The sequence below is a fragment of the Thermobia domestica genome, chromosome 2 (assembly GCF_964235325.1).
Source record: "Thermobia domestica chromosome 2, izTheDome1.hap1.1, whole genome shotgun sequence".
Classification (NCBI taxonomy): Eukaryota; Metazoa; Arthropoda; class Insecta; order Zygentoma; family Lepismatidae; genus Thermobia; species Thermobia domestica.
In genome coordinates, this window is record NC_137455.1 from 126,818,233 (window position 1) to 126,837,093 (window position 18,861).

The 18,861-nt window shown below is 36.2% G+C and overlaps 1 protein-coding gene across 1 annotated transcript in view; it reads right to left on the reverse strand.

Moving 5' to 3' along the window:
- Window positions 1-18,861, reverse strand: part of DCTN3-p24 (Dynactin 3, p24 subunit) — a 35,755-nt gene that overhangs the window by 1,234 nt on the left and 15,660 nt on the right. The window contains exon 4 of the mRNA XM_081745820.1: window positions 13,239-13,357. Within this exon, the coding sequence (XP_081601946.1) occupies window positions 13,239-13,357 (119 nt within the window). The remainder of the gene's footprint in view (window positions 1-13,238; window positions 13,358-18,861) is intronic.

An 18,861-nucleotide genomic window follows, 5' to 3' on the forward strand; every position in this document is an offset into this window, starting at 1 on the left:
TAATGTGTGAATAAAAAACACCCTTCATAAAGAGTAATAGAAAAGGAAGCTTTTACAATATTTCGCCTAATCTCATTGGGCTTCATCAGGATATTATATCAAGACGAAATTTACAAGATGCGAAGATATCGCGCATGACTTGAGAGTTAGAAACTTTTTTTTTTTTTCCTAAGATGCCCAATAGATTAACTTTACGTTGATTTTGGCACGTGCTCTCTGCAAGAGAGAAGATGGATTCTCAAAAAAAGCTATAAAAAATTCCCCTCCATCTGTAATTTATCTTTGATTAATCTTTAATATATGGAATTACTATTATTAAGCTCTCTTACTTTTTTAAAACAAAATGTTCACTTCCATCTCTACAGCTACAAATGTGAACAGTTGCATAACAACTGCAGAAGTACAAGACAAAAGAAGAGGAGGATACACAGATTCTTAAAGGATGAAGAAGATTCTTAAAGGTTTCTTTTCATCTTTAAGTAATAACGAAGAAATATATTTTACCGTTACTCACTCTGCAGTGATTTTACGAAACAATAACGTTTCCCAAGCTAAAGTATTTGGTTTTGAGAGAGTGCTTACATAGTGAAGGTAGATCATGGCACTAGAAATACGAATTACCTAGTGAACCATTTATCTCACGCAATTATGGAATATAAAACAATTCCTCTACTACTTAAGGATTAATCTACGATAAATTACAGATGCAAAAGTATTTGTTTCTCTAAAAATGCATCTTCTCTTTGCAGAGAATATCTGTACAAATTAATATATAAGTAATTCCTTTGGTCATCTTGAAAAGAAAGAAAGAAAGAAAGAAAAAAAAAACTATCTAACTTTCAAGTCCGGCACGATATCTTTTCTGTATCTCTTAAATTTTATCTTGATAATATTCAAATGAGGTTCGGCAGAACATTATGAAAGCTTCCTATTTTATACTGTTTACGAAACTATTTTTATATCTTATATTCTCTCGAAAGCGAGTCCACAGAAAAAAAGATCAATCAAAAACTGCAGTCAATACATAAAACCTTACCAAAAAACCAAGGTTGACTGGTTTAAACCAAGGTGGTTTAACCCATGATTTAAACCTTGGTTTATTTTTTTTTTATTTTATTTTATTTTTTTAAAGTTGAAACAAAAAATGAAAAATGTTTGTAAAAGTATAAGTGTTCGTAAAATCTTGATGAACACACATCTGTGGGTTATCACGCTTCATTCGCGTATATTATTCGTATTATATTCAGACCTAAATTCCCCATTCATTACTCAAAGAGATAATGCTACAAAAGCAACTTTTGCTTTTTATAAGTTTATGAATGTTTCTTCTGTTATTTTTTATTGTTTATTATTATTATTATGCAATTGCAAAGAAAAATTCTAAATATTGTTTCGTTTTAATAATGCTACTATTGATAAAATACATCGAAATGCCGAACTTTTTTGGGAAAGGTGTGTCATACAAACCCCACGAGAGGCATTTATTGAAATCAGAATTATCTTTGGTATCTTTTTATGTATAAATGGGTCAGAGCCAAAGTGGACTCAGATAATTCCTATCTTTATTCACTTTTTTTACTGATATACAAATTAAGTCGTCGTATTTCTTTAACTTGGACTAACCAAAGTTGTAGGAAACTAACTTGAACTAAATTAGTTCTCCTGTACTCTGCAGTATTTTGAAATTGTCCATATGTAATTCTGTATAATGGTTCCACTTATGCAATTGTTTATCTTTTTGTCCTTCTGAAATGACTCTTCACAATTATATTAACAAGTATGTAAAGATTAGTACAACGTATTTTTATCAGGAGTCCTTCGTGAGTCGGCAGACGTATCGTATTTGTGGCCAATTAGTCCCGGTTTCGAGTTCAAATGGAGGACAATTTCTCTCGGATGTAAGCCGAGAAACGGTTTGGATTCCGGTTTAAGCTTATGTGACCTCTTCCAACATATCCCGGTTTTTGCATAATGACACCAAGACGAAACAAAATTATTAAAAAAAAAAAAAAGTTTTTTGTTTTCTCAATAAAAACCATGGTTTTTGCCAACCCTGCAAAGAACTATTATTATTCGAACTATTACTGCATGCGAAAAAGTTGCTAACTAATTTCCTTGTTTACAAGTGACGTCAGTCACATGGCGAGATTGTCAAAGGAACTTGTTTTATTTCAATTCCTTTTAGATGCAGTTTTTGACGAAAATAAAAAAGATATGTAGAAACGAATCAAATTTCATAAAAGCAGTCGTGTACATATTTAAGTCGTTTTGCGCGGAATATGTAGAACTATTTAACATGGGATAAAACACTAAACTATATATTTGAGTGCTAACTTCATTTTCCTACATGAAAATAGAACTTGAAGAATATTAAATAGTATTTACTTATTTACTTTAAAAAACATTAATCTAATACACCTACAGCAGTATAGGAGCAAGAAGGAAATATCATGGGGCTAATAAACTGTCATGTCGGAGAAGCGCACAGATAATATATAAAGATGATGTACTGCCCATGCATCACCGGTTTTTATTTCAATTTGTACCAATAGATAGATGAAGTACTAAACTCCCTACAGCTCACTGTGTGAATAGTAACGGTTAGACACATATTGCACGTTCAACTAGGTGGTATGCGGTCGGTGCATCGGCTCTCAGGTGTCATTATTTCTGATTTTCTGCACCTGAGTTCCTCTCTTAATTCACGTAGTTCTGCAACTGCGTTATGATATAAATGAAATCTTTCTTTTTGCGTCCCATGATTATACTTGGAGGTTAAGCGAGACGATTATGATAATGAACGAAATGGTAGTTGTCCACCACAAAGACCACTTACGCGAGCTAGGATCGAATCAGGGACCCCACGCACCAGAAGTGAGCGCTCTATCACTGAGCCATCGAAACACTTCATGATGATGGGTGAGCACCGCAAAAGCTAGTGAGTAGAACCAGGGACCATGCACTACGAAATCACGTGCACTAACAATTCAGTTAAGCAGTAGTTCAAATTAAAAAAGAAAAAAGTCCTGTTTCTTTTTTAATGCTTTCAATTCTTATCAGTAGATGGCAAAATTTTAATGCATGTACTGATTAAAATGACCCCCCCCCCTTCCCGCAAGAAGAAGAAAAAATACATAAGCAATTCGTTGAAGTCTTAAGTAGAGTTAAATTAAGCTTCTGGGAAGTAAGATTTTTTTTAACATGGCTGTGTAATACTTGTAATAAATTATAAGACAAATCGTGTTATCAGGGATCACGAATGAAATATACTGCATGCAGAATCCATGTTTGATATTACTATACAAATAGGAGGGGTGGAGGCTTGAGGGCGTCAAATGCCACTGGTCTACAGTATGGGTTTGAGAATGGCTAAAGTCTTACAAATATCAACATGACCATAAAATGGCCGTTAGTTCTAAACACAAAGTGATGAAAAAAGTTGACCGTTAGTTCTAAACACAAAGTGATGAAAAAAGTAAAGAGTGAGGATTATCTCCACTACGGTATAGATTTCCATTGGCTACACATAAAGCAAACTTAGCAGAATGCTTGCCAAACATGGTATAGGAGTTATTGACAAACCTCCAGCCAATATCAGATAGTTACTCAAACCAGTAAAGGACAACTTGCACCTGTGACTCCTGGAGTATATCGTATATCCTGTGAATATGGTAGATCATACATAGAGTAAACTCGACGTACCATAGAACAACGATGCAAAGACCAAACAGATACATCAGACTTGAGAACCCGAAACGTCAGCACTAACAGAACTTAGAGCTAGAACACAGATTCAATTTTTCAAATACAGCCAAATGCAGCAATTTTTGAAACAAATAACAAAGAAAGCCATAGCCATCTCACAATCTCAGTAGAAACAATGGGTTTCAATTCAGTCCTACCTGGTCGGAGTTAAACAAAGAAATAAATAAATAAATAAATAAATAAAAAAGGCACTATTCGTAATCACAACAACAGCAAATCAAAGGCCAGCATTTCCCTTAGTCAATCACAGGCCTCCATTCATAGCTCCGTGTCTACATAGTCAAGATATATATATACGAGGTGTGGCAATTAAATAACGAGACTGTCCACCTCGCGCAGGATTGTGGGGGAAAGGAGATTCCTAATGATGTGTTTTTGATCTTGAACCTTCATGAGCAGCCACTGTTTTCATGATTCTGAAAGCTTGTCTTTTCTTTGCAGGCTTGCACGAAGAGAACAGTGTTCTGTAGTAGTGCCGGAATCATGGTGAACAGTAAAGTTGAGCAGCGCATTACCATCAAATTTCTGGTGAAATTAAAAAAATAAAAATAAAAAAATACAAAAAAAAAAAAAAAAAAATCGACGGAATGTTGTGCAATGTTAAAAGAGTTGTATGGTGATAATGCTATGTCACGTGCGCGAGTTTTCGAATGGCACAAACGATTTCCAGAAGGTAGGGAGGAGCTTGAAGATGATGAACGACCCGGTCGCCCTTTGAGTTCAAGAACGGACGTAAATGTTCAAAAATTAATGAATCCTGTGCGGAAAGACAGACGTCTGAGCATTCGGATGATCGCAGACATGACGAACATTAACAAAGAGACAGTAAGACAAATTTTGCATGACAATTTAAACATGACAAAAGTTTGTGCAAAAATTGTCCCGAAAAACCTCTCTCAGGAACAAAAAGACATTCGAAAGACCATTTGCTGTGACGTCATGGAACGACTCAAAACAGAACCAGACTTACTAACACGTGTCATCACATGTGATGAAACATGGATTTTCCAGTATGACCCCGAGACTAAGCGTCAATCCATGCACTGGAAGACTCCCACATCGCCAAGAATGAAAAAAGCACGAATGAGCAAGTCGAAAGTGAAGGCAATGCTCATCGTTTTTTCCGATATCAGGGGTATCGTAATGACTGAATGGGTGCCTCAGGAACGTGCATTGAAGGGAACAGTTTCAGTCTGAGGAGAGAAAAACGGCAGAATTGTTGAACAGGGTGACATCTGATGACCTACAGCATTGCTTTGAACAATGGAAGGACTATGCAGCGGTATATAGATAGGGAAGGGGAGTATATTGAAGGGGATAACAGTCAATTGTAACTTTCTTTGCAATATATCACATTTATGACACCAGTCTCGTTATTTAATTGCCACACCTCGTATGACCACATATCTTGGTCTCTTCATCATAATCCCTGAAGATGAATACAATGTCTGCATTCGAAACGTTGGAAGTTAATATTCTCACCTGGGCGAGAAAACTTACTGGAAAGAGAAAATTGTGATTTATTCGAGACACTAGTTGTCTCACCAGATAACATGGGAAAGAAAAAATCCTAATTGCTGTTTAATTTCCTTTTTAAGTGTACTGGCAACAAGTCCGATTTAATGGTTTTGAGTATAATTTAATATACCTTTGAATACCATCAATCTTCAAAAATTTATTAGGAGAGGGTCATACTGGGCAATGTAGTCCAAAAGCTCTAAATAATTACTGCGTTTCTTCTAAATCAAGTTCCAATTTAGCAAGTAAACAAACGTCTTTTCGAAATTCTCTATTGCGTTTTACTTTTCCATTATGTAGAATAATACTTTGTCGTGTTTGGTCACTTTCAATTTACACAGTTCCAAAAGTCATGAGTACGAAAGAAACATGAATATGTGCAGTAGCAAAGCAACATCATAATACTGTATTTTAATTGAATTGTTTAGCTTGCTGTATCCTGTAGTTGTCCAAATCGAGTTTCTGTCATAACTTAACACCAAACAATCCCAACAAAACAGCCTGTTATACTTAATACTTCAAGTGAGCCAATCGTATTTTTGTAATTGGTATTTCTGAAACTGCCGAGTTCTTTTGTTTCTCGAATGCTCTTCAAGAAAACGGTATTTCTAGGGAATCAGATATAGTATCATCACTAGAGAGAGGCAAAATATAAAATTTCCTATTTTAAAATAGGCTACGTAGGGTAAAATGAAATGAAATCTTTGAGTTTTACGTCCCACGGTTATGCCGGTGAGGCTAAAGGAGAGGTGATGATGAGTAATGAATGAAATGGTGGAATGAAGTGGGAGGGAAACGGGAGAACCCCGAGGAAACCCACGAACACGGTGTTTGTCCACCACAAAGTTCACTTGACGGGGACTGGGATCGAACCCGGGACCCCAAGCACCAGAGGTGAACGCTCTACCACTGAGCCACCGCGGCCCCGACTACGTAAGGTAATGGGAACAAGGATCTTAATGTTTCTCCTATGTTGAATCAGGATAGCGTATTTAAAATGTTCATATTTCATAATATTTTGACAAAATTTTCGTATCTTGTAAAAATCTCCATATTTCTTCATATTCTGTATGTATCGTTTATCTAAACTGATCTCTAACGTTGAATCCCGTGACCCTGCATTACTTTCAAGGATAAGCACACTTTCTTTCCCCATTTACTTGTTTATTTATTGAAGTTGAGCAGCTCTTTTCAGCACCGAGGCTATATGAGATACGGAGCTACAATTTACGGTAGAATCTGAACCACCATAATGAATTTAATGCTCACCCGCCAGGAATCGAACAGGGACCCCGTGCACCAAAGGCTCGCGCTCTAACCAGTAGACCAGTAGGAAAGATTTCTTTCTTATATCCTAAGATCAAGAGTGATGAACCGAAGTCCATCTTCCAGCTATACCTACTGGTGGAGGGAATTCCCCTATTGAGTGAGAGGCTATATCAGCATCTCCAGTATTGGCGCAGGAGCGTTTTGAGGCGTCTTCCTTTTGATGCCAGGATGCGTCCCGACATTGCGAAGTACTGAATCCCACGGCATGGCCAGAACCCGTCAGATTCCAACAAATGATGGAATCTTTTGAAACCATGGAGGAGGTACAATGCCATCCCTGCCTATTGGAGACTAGGGATTTTCGGAAAGATATATCTTCACATTAGGCTCACCTTACTTTCTGAGACAGAAAGACAGACAGTGACAGTATAGAATTTAATTACACCTCAATATATTTAACTTAAAAAAAAATAAAATAAAAAAAAATACTCCGTATATCCCTTGAGGGACGAGATTTTGGTGGTTCCGGATTCTCAGGACCCACTTCCTGCGTACATCCGCGGCTCTAATACTACAGAAAAATTAAATCTTTCGGTTTAACGTCGGACGATTACGCCCTTTACGCTTAAATAAATGAATAAATAAATAAATAAATAAAACTCTACGTCTATATAATATTGAACTTCTATTATTCTGCGCGCAAAAAGATTATTGTTACATGTTGCCACCTATATTTTGAATATATACATGTATATAACCATATGAAGTGTGCAAGATCAAATTTTTAATGTTACATCAATCATTTCTCAGCTAAACAAGTATAGTTTTATTAGGAAAGTGTACACATGTATGTTGAGTAGGAAGTATTTTTTTTAAGGAGGAGGAGCTCGATCTGATGGACTTCCCCTCATGAGGTAAGTATATGTCAGAAATAAAAATTCGTAAGCTTTATTATTGAAATAATAATGTTGAAATAATAAAAAATAACTAATATGTCACTTAAGTGGAAGGTGATTTCATACTTTAGGCTTTTGATTTTCGAATTTTCTTTTCTTTTTTTTTTTTTTTCTTCATACTTGCCTCTCTCTAATTATTACACATGATCAAAGCCTTTTGCACACTACACTACAGGGTGTCCCGTAAGTCCGTTTACATAGGCCATCTCAGTAACTATTGAAGATACGAAAAAATGATAAGAGAGCAATGTTATTGGAAACTATGTGTTTTCAATCTAAAATGTTGGAATTTTCGGAATTGGACCAACCGTTTAGGCTCTACACTGGTATAGAATCCAATGTTAAAGAAAAATGCAACGTTGCCACGTCTTTGTTGGACAAAATTAAAAATAAGTGCGTGTGTTTTGGAGTATCCTGAACCAAGGAGAATAGAAGGGAGGCCACAATGAAGGATCACACGCAACGGCAATTCAAGGCAATGGCGTCACCATTAGGAGAGGGGTGAGGTACGAAAAAGAAATTGAATTTAATTTAATCACAGCAAACTGGTATTAATTGCTTAGTGATGTCAACGAGTCGCGACAAGAGGAAAATTGAATACAATTAGAAAGGGCTTAAGTGGAGAAAAAAAAAACCGATAAACATGAGTTATCGTAATACAAGTTAAACGGGTACTGCGATCATATGAGTGCTTTAAAACAGAAGCAACAACTTTAAGCTATAAAATCCTTACAAACGTATTCCACTTGGTATTAAGACAACTTTCAAAGATACAATTTAATTCTACTTATTGTGGCACTTAGATCGTGTCTCATTATTCAGTGGTTGTCTTGTCTAGGAACAGAAGTGCGTCACGTTTCCAGACGAGTTCAAACGAAATAGATTAATTACCTCGTACCCAGCCGGTGGTAGAGTGGTAGTGTGTCTCCCTACAATACAGCATTTGGATAGGTCGAACGTGGGCACGAAACCTGTACCGACGGGCCATCCTGACTAACTTTTTCCTGGTTTTCCTCAGTCCCCCTGGGTATATGTGGGGATAGTCCCTTTTCTCATTCCAAGACCGCTTCCTTTTCCAGTCCTAGAATCTCCTAAAGGGTCGATGTGACCTTGAAGTAGAGGCCCGATCTCTACTTGTATCATTTCCTTGAACAAATAATATTCTCGGCTGGTGCGCATTATTGTTGATTTGCAGGTCTCGTCTCGGCTCGTAAACTTGATGTCTCATCTCATTTCGTTGAATGATTCTCTAGTGTCGTGTATGATTTTTCGAAACGAGACGAGCCACGAGAATGTTCTTGTCTCGTGAGCAATACTACTTATTTCATTGGAAAGTGATTAAAAATTTAGAAGCCAGATATTTGAGATGTACCATCCCAGCATTCGTCTGATGGGTGACAATACCATTCTGTTTTCCTTTCACAAATGAATAACATCAAGATAAAGCAAGTCATGCAAGGGGTACCACTGCTCGTCATCTACTTGTTAAATAAATGAAAGAACATAAAAATCGTTACTGGTTAAAAAAAAACACTGTTACGTAATTTAATAGAAGGCTGAAATCACCTCAGCGTCGCTAGACACGAGAGTACTTAAAAATGAATCAATGTCCTGACCGAGATTTGAACCATGACCACATGAATAACCTATATCGTAGTCAGACGCGTTACCGACTGAGCTACGGCGAACTGTATAGGAACTGGGAAATCAAATAAATGAAGAAAGGAAAAGGAAAGGCCTGAATTGGGACACAATAACTATTCGAATGTGCATTTTTTGATGGAAATCCCGTTGAAGGTAGACAGAAGCAGGAGAGGAGGAAACCGTCAAATATTGTAGAAAGCTGCACTGAGCGATTTTCTTAAATGACCATAGTGCCATGATACTACTATTTTACCGAAGTGGTAGTGTTTCACGTAATCAAGCACAAGCAACACGCCCTCATTTTTCAATTCCCATTTAGTTTTGTTTGTGTCGTTGTGTGTTGCATTTAAGTGGTTTGTTGAGTTGGTGACCGTACGTCTCCGTGTGTATGAAGAATAGTGACTATGTATTCACCTGCAAACAAAGCGGAAATAATCTTTTTCGCATCCGGTTTGAGTATAAGTGCGGCTGTGGAACAGTTTCATCATTGCCATCCACAGCTACCGTTGTCATCACATACAATGATTGGTACGTTATTGACACGCTTCGAGGATACTGGCAGTGTCTTAGACCGACCTCGTTCTGGCAGCCTGCGATTTGTAACTGACGATAGCACACTCGTTAATATTCTGGCTAAAGTTACATGCTGTCCAATGTGATCGATACGAAAGGTAGCCCAAGAGAGTAATACTAGCCGAGTGTCTGTCCAAAGAATTCTGCGCAAGCATCATTTTCATCCCTTCAAGGCACATTTCGTGCAGAAGTAGCATGGAGATGATACCGATTGACGACGTGAATTCTGTGAATGGTTTACGCACACAAAACATAAACAACCCAATCTTGAGTTAACATCATGCTTCCCGACGAGGTCACATTTAATCTTAATGGAACTGTTAACAAACATCATTACGTGTATTGGGCAGACAGCAATTGCCATGTTACCGAAGGTTCCCATAATCAAATTGACCCTCTTATAAATGTGTGATGTGCAATTCACGATAATGTTTTGTTGGGTTCTGTGTTCCTGGAATGGGGATTAACAGGTTAAACCTATCATACCTGCTACAAGCAATACTAGAACCTTATTTGGACAACTTGCCACTCGCAAATAGCCTGCACTTTTTACTGCCAACACGATTGTGTGCCACTGTACTTCAGTATCATTGTTCGACATTGGTTGGATGCAGCATTTCGTGGACATCGGATCGGGCGTCGAGATCTGGCAGAAGGCCACCGAGATTGCCTGATTTAACGCTGTTTGACTTTTTTCTGTACGGCCACAAAAATCCGTTGTTTACGGTGATCGCCCACGTACAAATGATGCCCTACGACATAATATTCGCGAGGGCTGCACTGGTATTACCACTGAAACTCTGCAACGGGTTAGGGCTAGTTTGCGACATTGTATGGCAATTCGTGCACAAGGTTGACATCACTTCGAACATCAAGACTAAGCACAGTTGCAGTGTTGTTTTAACTGTTTCAGGATCTTCCAAGAGGTAGGTGACTTGAAATGATTGAGTTAGGTTAGGTGCGGGATTCCTTATGTGAGTGTCGCAGTTCTTTCTCCCCATATCATTCAATTGTCAAAGGAACAAGGATGGTATACCATTGTCACCCATTAGACGAATGCTGGGATGGTACATCTCAAATAGCTGGTTTCTACATTTTTAATCCCTTTCCAATAAATTAAGTAGTATTTTTCATGAGCCACGAACATTCTCGTGTCTCGTCTCGTTTCGAAAAGTCATACACGACACTAGACAATCGTTCAACGAAATGAGATGAGATATCAAGTTTACGAGCCGAGACGAGACCTTAAAATGAATAATGATGTTCACCAGCTGGGAAACATTATTTATTTATTTATTTGTTCAAGGAAATGACACATTGAACCACCACTCAGAGATCACATCGAACCTTTAGGTGAGTGTAGGACTGAAGAAGGAAGCGGCCCTGGCCTGAAAGAAGAGACCATCCCGGCATGTACCCGGGGGTGCTGAGAAAAAACAGGAAAAAACTTAGTCAGGATTGCCCGTCGGAACAGGTTTCGTGCCTACGTTCGACCTACCCAAATACTGTGTTCCAGACAGGCACACTACCCCTACACCAACAGCTGGGTACGAGATAATTAACCTATTTAGTTTGAACTTGTCTGGAAACGTGACGCGCTTCTGTTTCTAGATGAGACAACAATTGAATAATGAGACAGGATCTAATTGCCACAATAAGTAGAATTGAATTGTATCTTTGAAAGTTGTCTTGGTACCAAGCAAAATACGTTTGTAAGAAGTTTATAGCTTAAAAGTTGTTGCTTCTGTTTTAAAGCACTCATATGGTCGCAGTACCCGTTTAACTTGTATTACGATAACTCATGTTTATCGTGTTTTTTTTTTTTTTTCACTTAAGCCCTTTTTAATTGTATTCAATTTTCCTCTTGTCGCGACTCGTTGACATCATTAAGCAATTAATACCAGTTTGCTGTGATTAAATTCAATTCAATTTCTTTTTCGTACCTTACCCCTCTTCTTCTAATGGTGACGCCATTGCTTTGAATTGCCATTGCGTGAGATCCTTCTTCAGATCCTTCATTGTGGCCTCCCTTCTATTCTCCTTGGTTCAGGATACTCCAAAACACACGCACTTATTTTTAATTTTGTCCAACAAAGACGTGGCAACGTTCCATTTTTCTTGAACATTGGGCGCTATACCAGTGTAGAGCCCAAACGGTTGGTCCAATTCCGAAAATTCCAACATTTTAGATTGAAAACACATACTTTCCAACAACATTGCTCTCTTATCATTTTTTCGTATCTTCAATAGTTACTGAGATGGCCTATGTAAATGAACTTATGGAACATCATATATATATATATATATATATATATATATACATAAAATAAACGAGAGAGAGAGAGAGAGGGAGGGGGGACAATACAGCCAAAACACACACCACAAGGAGAGACAGCCCATTCAGAGAACTGGATGCTTGGTTACAGACTTGTCCTTATGGAGAAAGGATACTCTAGGCTTGCTCGCGCTCCATTTTCGAGGCTTCTCTTATCGCTTAAAAGTTACGCTGAAGTGAGTTGTCATGCAACGATTAGTCGGCATTTTGCCTTGGCAGAGTAGAGAGAAGACTGGCTTGTATGTACTTATATGGGTCTCCGAGTAAGTAATCTGTGTACCGGTGGCTATGGCTTGATACAGCGGAGAGATATGCATTCGCGCCGATCGCGTGGTAAAAGAAGATTTAGAAATACTTTAGGATTTCATTATTAAATAAACAAAAAGTTTAAGAATGGATTTATAATCGTTATTCTTATAAGCATGAAAATAAGAAATTATATTTTGAAGATATTATTATTTTCTTCTAATCAAGCAGTGTCCAAGCACTAATTAGTTTGCTTGGGTGGACTGCAAATCCTGCTATCTCGTAGTTCTTCTCATTGCTGTTTGTAAATTGTATCTCTGGGAAGAAGTTCCTTATTCTCTGTAAAGTGGTTCGATACACAAAAATGTTTAACAATGGTAATTCATTTATGATAGTTCATCATTTGACTTGAAATGAAGTATCATATACCGAAGTCTAATGAAAGGCAACTGCGTTATATTATATGGAATTTCCGTTAATAGTACATTATACTATGATTTTTCCTGCTTTTTTTTATTTTTTATCGATTTTCCAATTTATGATGTGTTAAACTGCAAACGTTATTTTCGCTATTGTCGCAAGTTCTATCTCGCACAAGGTTCAGTTTTACATGAAGCATTATTAAAAATAATAATAATAAAAAAAAAAATCACAAAGAATTTATATAAGTGACGCATTCTACTTATTTCTATGTAGCAACAATTATGGCATACCATATATCCACGAACACATATCTATGTTTAACTTCACAAGTTACTGTATACTAAGAAATTCTTCACCAGCAGTAAGGTACGGAGCCTCATGGGAAAATTGCCTGACATTTCCAGAGGAAAATGAACAAATACTAACAGAGATTAAAAAAAATCCAGAGAAATGAAACAATTACAATATTAAAAACATACACTTGACTGAGCAACATAAAAAAAGGATACAAGATCATTATACTGCTGAAGAAGATCTTTTACTTCTTTCGAAACTTCATCAACTTTCTCTTGTTTCTCCAGCTCCAACAGCGTTAACCTTTCTAATTTATCAGAAAGCATAGGAACAGCTGAAAAGATAAGATACATAAATAAATAAAAATCAACAATTCAAATATATGAAACGCAACATTTTAATCAAGTAGTTTCAAAACTGTACCGGTACATAGATTTACCTTATTCCAGCGTTTCCCAACCTTTTTCAACTTGCGGCACACTATGGGTGTAACTTGAATTCGCGCGGCACACTCGTAGATATTATTATTTGTAAATATAAAATACAGTGGTATATATATATATTTTTTTTTCCTGTGATTAATGACCTTTCTCACAAAGAAAGCTCAATCACTGGTTTCCCCCCGTGGTTAATCATTATGTTTACTTTTCATTCTAATTTTAAAATAGAAAACAATTCAATGAAATATTGGACTCAGGTTTGCAAAACTACGCTTTCTTTTTCGAAAACTGCATCCAACCTTTCACTAAGAATATAGATCACTAAATAACGAACGGACAAACAAATCTCTTTTACTTTTAAAACACAAATGTAGGTAATTTGTATGTATGTTTGCTTCGTCGAAAGTATTGAATTATATTTTAAAATTTCAGGTTACGAAATAGTCTGCAACAATAATAGAGCAACAATGGTCATAACAATGATAAATACCTTTTTCAACATTAAAATTGTACACGGTATGAAACTTAAAATTTTAGATTCATAGTAGAGGTTCATAGTAGTGTGAAATACAAATATACATATTCCCTTATGTCTTGCAATTTGATTACTATAGAATTAATAATTTTGTTTCGATTTCCGCGCGGCACACCAGCGGCCCATTCACGGCACACCAGTGTGCCGCGGCACATCGGTTGGGAAACGCTGCCTTATTCTTACGACTAGAATTTAAAAGATATAACAGACCACTGAACCATGTAATTTCTTTTTTTTTCTTTTGTTTAATATTCTTTTTCTATAATTACTGGTTGTTTCCATCATTTCTCATATAATTCAATTGTCATTAGTGTTTATTAACAGACAAAGTGTTATCCAAGCGCAGTTGTGGTTGTGGCACAGTCCCTGTGATCTGAAGCCGTGAGATTTCCCTGGCATAGTGGTCAGTGCACTACCTTTGGTGAACGAGGTCCCGGGTTCAATTGTCAGTAGGAGAGTATCGAACGCACTACGGCCTGTAGATTCCGATTTAAATTGTAGGTCTCGCTGTATGTAGCCTCGCTGCCGATAAAAGATGTAAATACAATTCAATGAAATAATCTGAAGCTATAGGCCCACGTCTTACAAAGCGTCGGTGCTGAAATTCGGCGTTAAAACTAGAAATCAACAACTAACCAATTAAATAGTTACGCACCGACCTCAAAAAAGAAAATATGTGGCCGATGTAGGTGATGGAATATATAGTACATCGACAAGGTAAGCCATAAACCCGAGTTCGATCACTGACCAAATCGCACTTATTTTCTCTTTGAATTTCATTACGTTGATGTTTGTTATTGAGACTTAATTAACAAAACTTGGGGGAGAAATACAGATTTCCGTTCAAAGCCCTATGCTCGATTCAATGCAAATGCTATAATTGGCACAATGGACAATGATCAAGCAGCTAAAATATCGTTTCTTGTATGTAGAAAATCAGATAAAGCAACAGTTCAACTATGGAGCAACTTTGCTGCTTCGACCTTCGCTTTTTTTATCGTGTGGCATACATGAAAAATGCTGCCAAGTCCTGTTCAACAAAATATTTATATCATGTGACTCAATCATTGCTGTGCAAATTCATAAATTAAAAAAAAAAATACAATAAAAAAAGTTTATTAACAGAGGTAGATGTTATGATTTCAAACGCTAATAATATATTTCCTGAATATTGATTCAAGATTCAATTGTTCAAAGAAGTAGCAAATACAGATCAAATAGAATGAGAACACAGTTACTTCAAATTTTATGCTGGTGCCAGCAATCTTAATATATTACTACTGTATATTGCTAACAATTTGTGTAAAGATAATGTATTGTTGCTACACATTGCAAACCAGTTGCTGCTGACGTACACGGCACGACGTAAGTCGAGTTTCATTCCTGTCTACTGATCTATCCTACCAGATGCGATAGAATGACTTGAAAGAGAGAACTAAAACACGCTTAGTTTACTGGATGTTGTGAAGATGTACAGACAATTCAGACCGAACTGTACAAAAAATAAGAGCAGTTTCTTGCAGATAATAGATTATTTTAGTAGAGTTGATAATGATATACAGGCCTCAAACGAAAGTGCCAAACATGCATTATTAACATTCCCTTTTAGAGCACTACGTCACAGTTCAATTTTGTTACAGTATAAATTGATCTAAATAATTCCATAAGCTTCTACATAACCGGAGTAGAGGAAATTGTATTCTTTTTTGTAGACCAAACGTGATTTATAGGGGACGGCAAACTCTATTGAGATTTTTTGTTTGCAGTTTGAATGAATTGCTGAAATTTTATTTACTGGTAGAACGTATGGAATATAAGTAAAGTGTTCACTTATTTATATTTCTTAATTCAGAATAAACTTTCCAATATTTTGGTTACATACACGAGTAATCTTTAACAAGGACTAATGAAGATAAAACATTACGCATGTGAAGATCTCAATACATAACATGTATTAAGCCTCATTAATTCTCGAAAAAGGTTACACGTGTATGTAACTGAAATATTGGAAAGTATAATCTGCATTAAGAAATAAAAATAGGTGAATACTTTGGTTATCTTCTGCTGAAATTTTATTATTTTATTTAATTTTAATGACAATATTGTAACTTATGAATAACAGGAGACCGAAATATTATAAATATGGGTTATTGTACATAAATTCATTTATTAACTGAAATATTTCTTCATACATCCAGACGATTTGGATTTGCAATTAAAAAGAAGAAAAAGGATTGTAAAAGAATCTCTTTGTAAATATTGAAGTTACCTACAAATTAGGGTTACAGCTGTTGTACTCTTCGAAACAATGTATCAGCAGGATTTGTATTTCAGTATTTTACCCTGCTTTTGGATTTCATTCTTTCAGTATTTTATCCTGGCCCATTTATCTTGATACGCCCTTGTAACTTTTCAACTAATGGACGAAAAACGCTGAAATATTTTATCATGTAAATATCAGTAGGGGGATATTACTTGGCATACTCTCTGATACCATAAACCTAACAGTGTTGGCAACTTAATATAAGTTATACTTTTTTCAAATTGCACCATGTCTTGTTATTTCATATTTCAAATCTACATGCAGAACGAAAAAATCAAATTTTGGAGAGTTCTACAAATAGTAATGACGGAAGGAGTAATACACAGCAAATGTACCTTAATGCCAAACACTATCATCATCACATATATCGTATTTCGAACAAGTTAAAATAAAGTTGCAAGGAATTGAAAATTTTACTTTTCTCAAAGGACTTTATTTCGAAAAAGTGTTTAGACAAGTATCACGTCGAATTAAGTACATGGTTTCCGACAGACATAAAGACCATAATGTTGCTTACAGCAATTTGATATCTCAAACCATTCGATATATATATATATATAAATGGTAATATCTATATAAATAAAAATGAAAGTGACTACCTTCGTGACTTAGTAACTCTTGAACCATCAGACCGATCTCGATCAAATTTTCAACATAGATGAGGTTCGTGCCTGGAATGGTTTTTATCATTTCGCTTTGACGGTGCAACCTAGGGGAGGAGAGGGGGCAAATGATAGAAAATGACTGATACTAGTGTCGAATCCATAGTTTTCGGGGTCACTGAGACAACAGTGACACTTCCGACGCTGTTTAAATCCAAATTCAGCCCTTTATATCCAAAATGAAACTATTTTCCTAGTGCGAAGAAGAGTATTCTGTTAATTTGATATACTGCTTGAAATGACGTATTTGTGACAACTTTTTTTTTTTTTTTTTAATGATTTACTTTGCTTCTATAACATTACAACAATGTATTTTGGTAGGTGCAATTATAAGAAGTTCTCGGAATTACATAATATTAAACAGTGTTGCAAACTAAGTTTTTAACATGCCTCTAGAACGGTTTCAAATATCAAATAACTCTAAATAATACTGTGATCTTTACATCTATTGAAAACCGTCTATGCAATTAGATGAGGTACTCACCTAACGAGGGAAGGGTGTGATGTCACTCAGAGATAATTGCACTAAACTTGGTGTAGGAGTAGATAATGGGAATAGAAAAGAACGTGTGGAAGCATTCGTATCGCAGGTGTTCGGAATCAGAAATAATGGCCCTACAGTTTAGGAGAAGTATGGCCTATCAATCAGATATTGATGGGACGGAGCCTTTGCTCGCTATTGCGGTAAATGAAGAAGAAGTTAAATAAAGTAGAATGAAAACAGAAAAGAAGAGCTGAAGAGAAAATGCGCCAATGTCCGCCCTTAGTCCCACCAGGCGAATGTCGGGATACTAAATCATCAACTGTCTTTGAGACAAAGAGGAATTGAAATATTTTTTTAAAAAAAAGCAGTCTCATCTGTTTCAGACTGAACGTGTTTTTTTTTTTTTTTTTAGCATATTTATTTTTTGAATACAGTTCCTAGTATTTTTTAATTCTTCTGTTAACAACTGTTTTATTATGCAAAAAAAAAAAAAGTATATAATTCACTGTACGGTATATTAAGGTTAACTACGGTATTTTTAAATCTTGTTGAGACCAATTTGGAAGCTATCTTTACGAACATAGCATGTGTATAGACAGTGAAGACGTTCTGTCTCATATATGCTAGGCAACAGAAGTGAAACGCTCATGTTCATTTTCTGTTCACACTATTAAAGTGCAGTGTTTGTGAAACATGCGTGAGTTATATCTGGAATCTTGAACGCAGTTGTTATGAGGCTGTTTCTGTCCAATACATTTTGCTGCCTTTTAATAGTGAGGAGACCAAATTCAAATATTTCCTTTATTCTTTGCGTTAACATAGTTGTGTTAATGAATAGTCTTGTATGTATTCAAACGGTTATTTTTGTTATGGCCGTCCACAGTCGTTCCCATTTTAAACATCACTAATCCCGAAATATATATTTAAATTCGCCTTACAAACACACAATACTTTAATTTTGGTGGGCGTATTCACCCGTACTGATGAAATCAGTTAATATTGATGGGTTCAAACATGTAATACTTGCTTTCTGACAGCATCTTATAGTGTGAAGAAAAACAGAAATTTCATTTCGACTCCTTCCCTGGAAAACTTCTGGCGACGCCCATGATTAATTTCTGTATATATTTCCTTTATTTTTTAGATATAATTTCATTAGGCTAACTAGAGATGCATACCCAATTGGTAACGGCAAGGGTAGGACAGTTGATAAATTTAGTATCCCGGCATTCGCCTGGTGGGACTGAGGGCGAACATTGACGCATTTTCTGTTCACCTCATATTTTTTTGTTTTCATTCTACTTTATTTAACTACTTCTGCATTGGCAGCAACAGCGAGCAAAGGCTCCGTCCCATCAATACCTGATTGACAGGCCATACTTGTTCAGAACTTT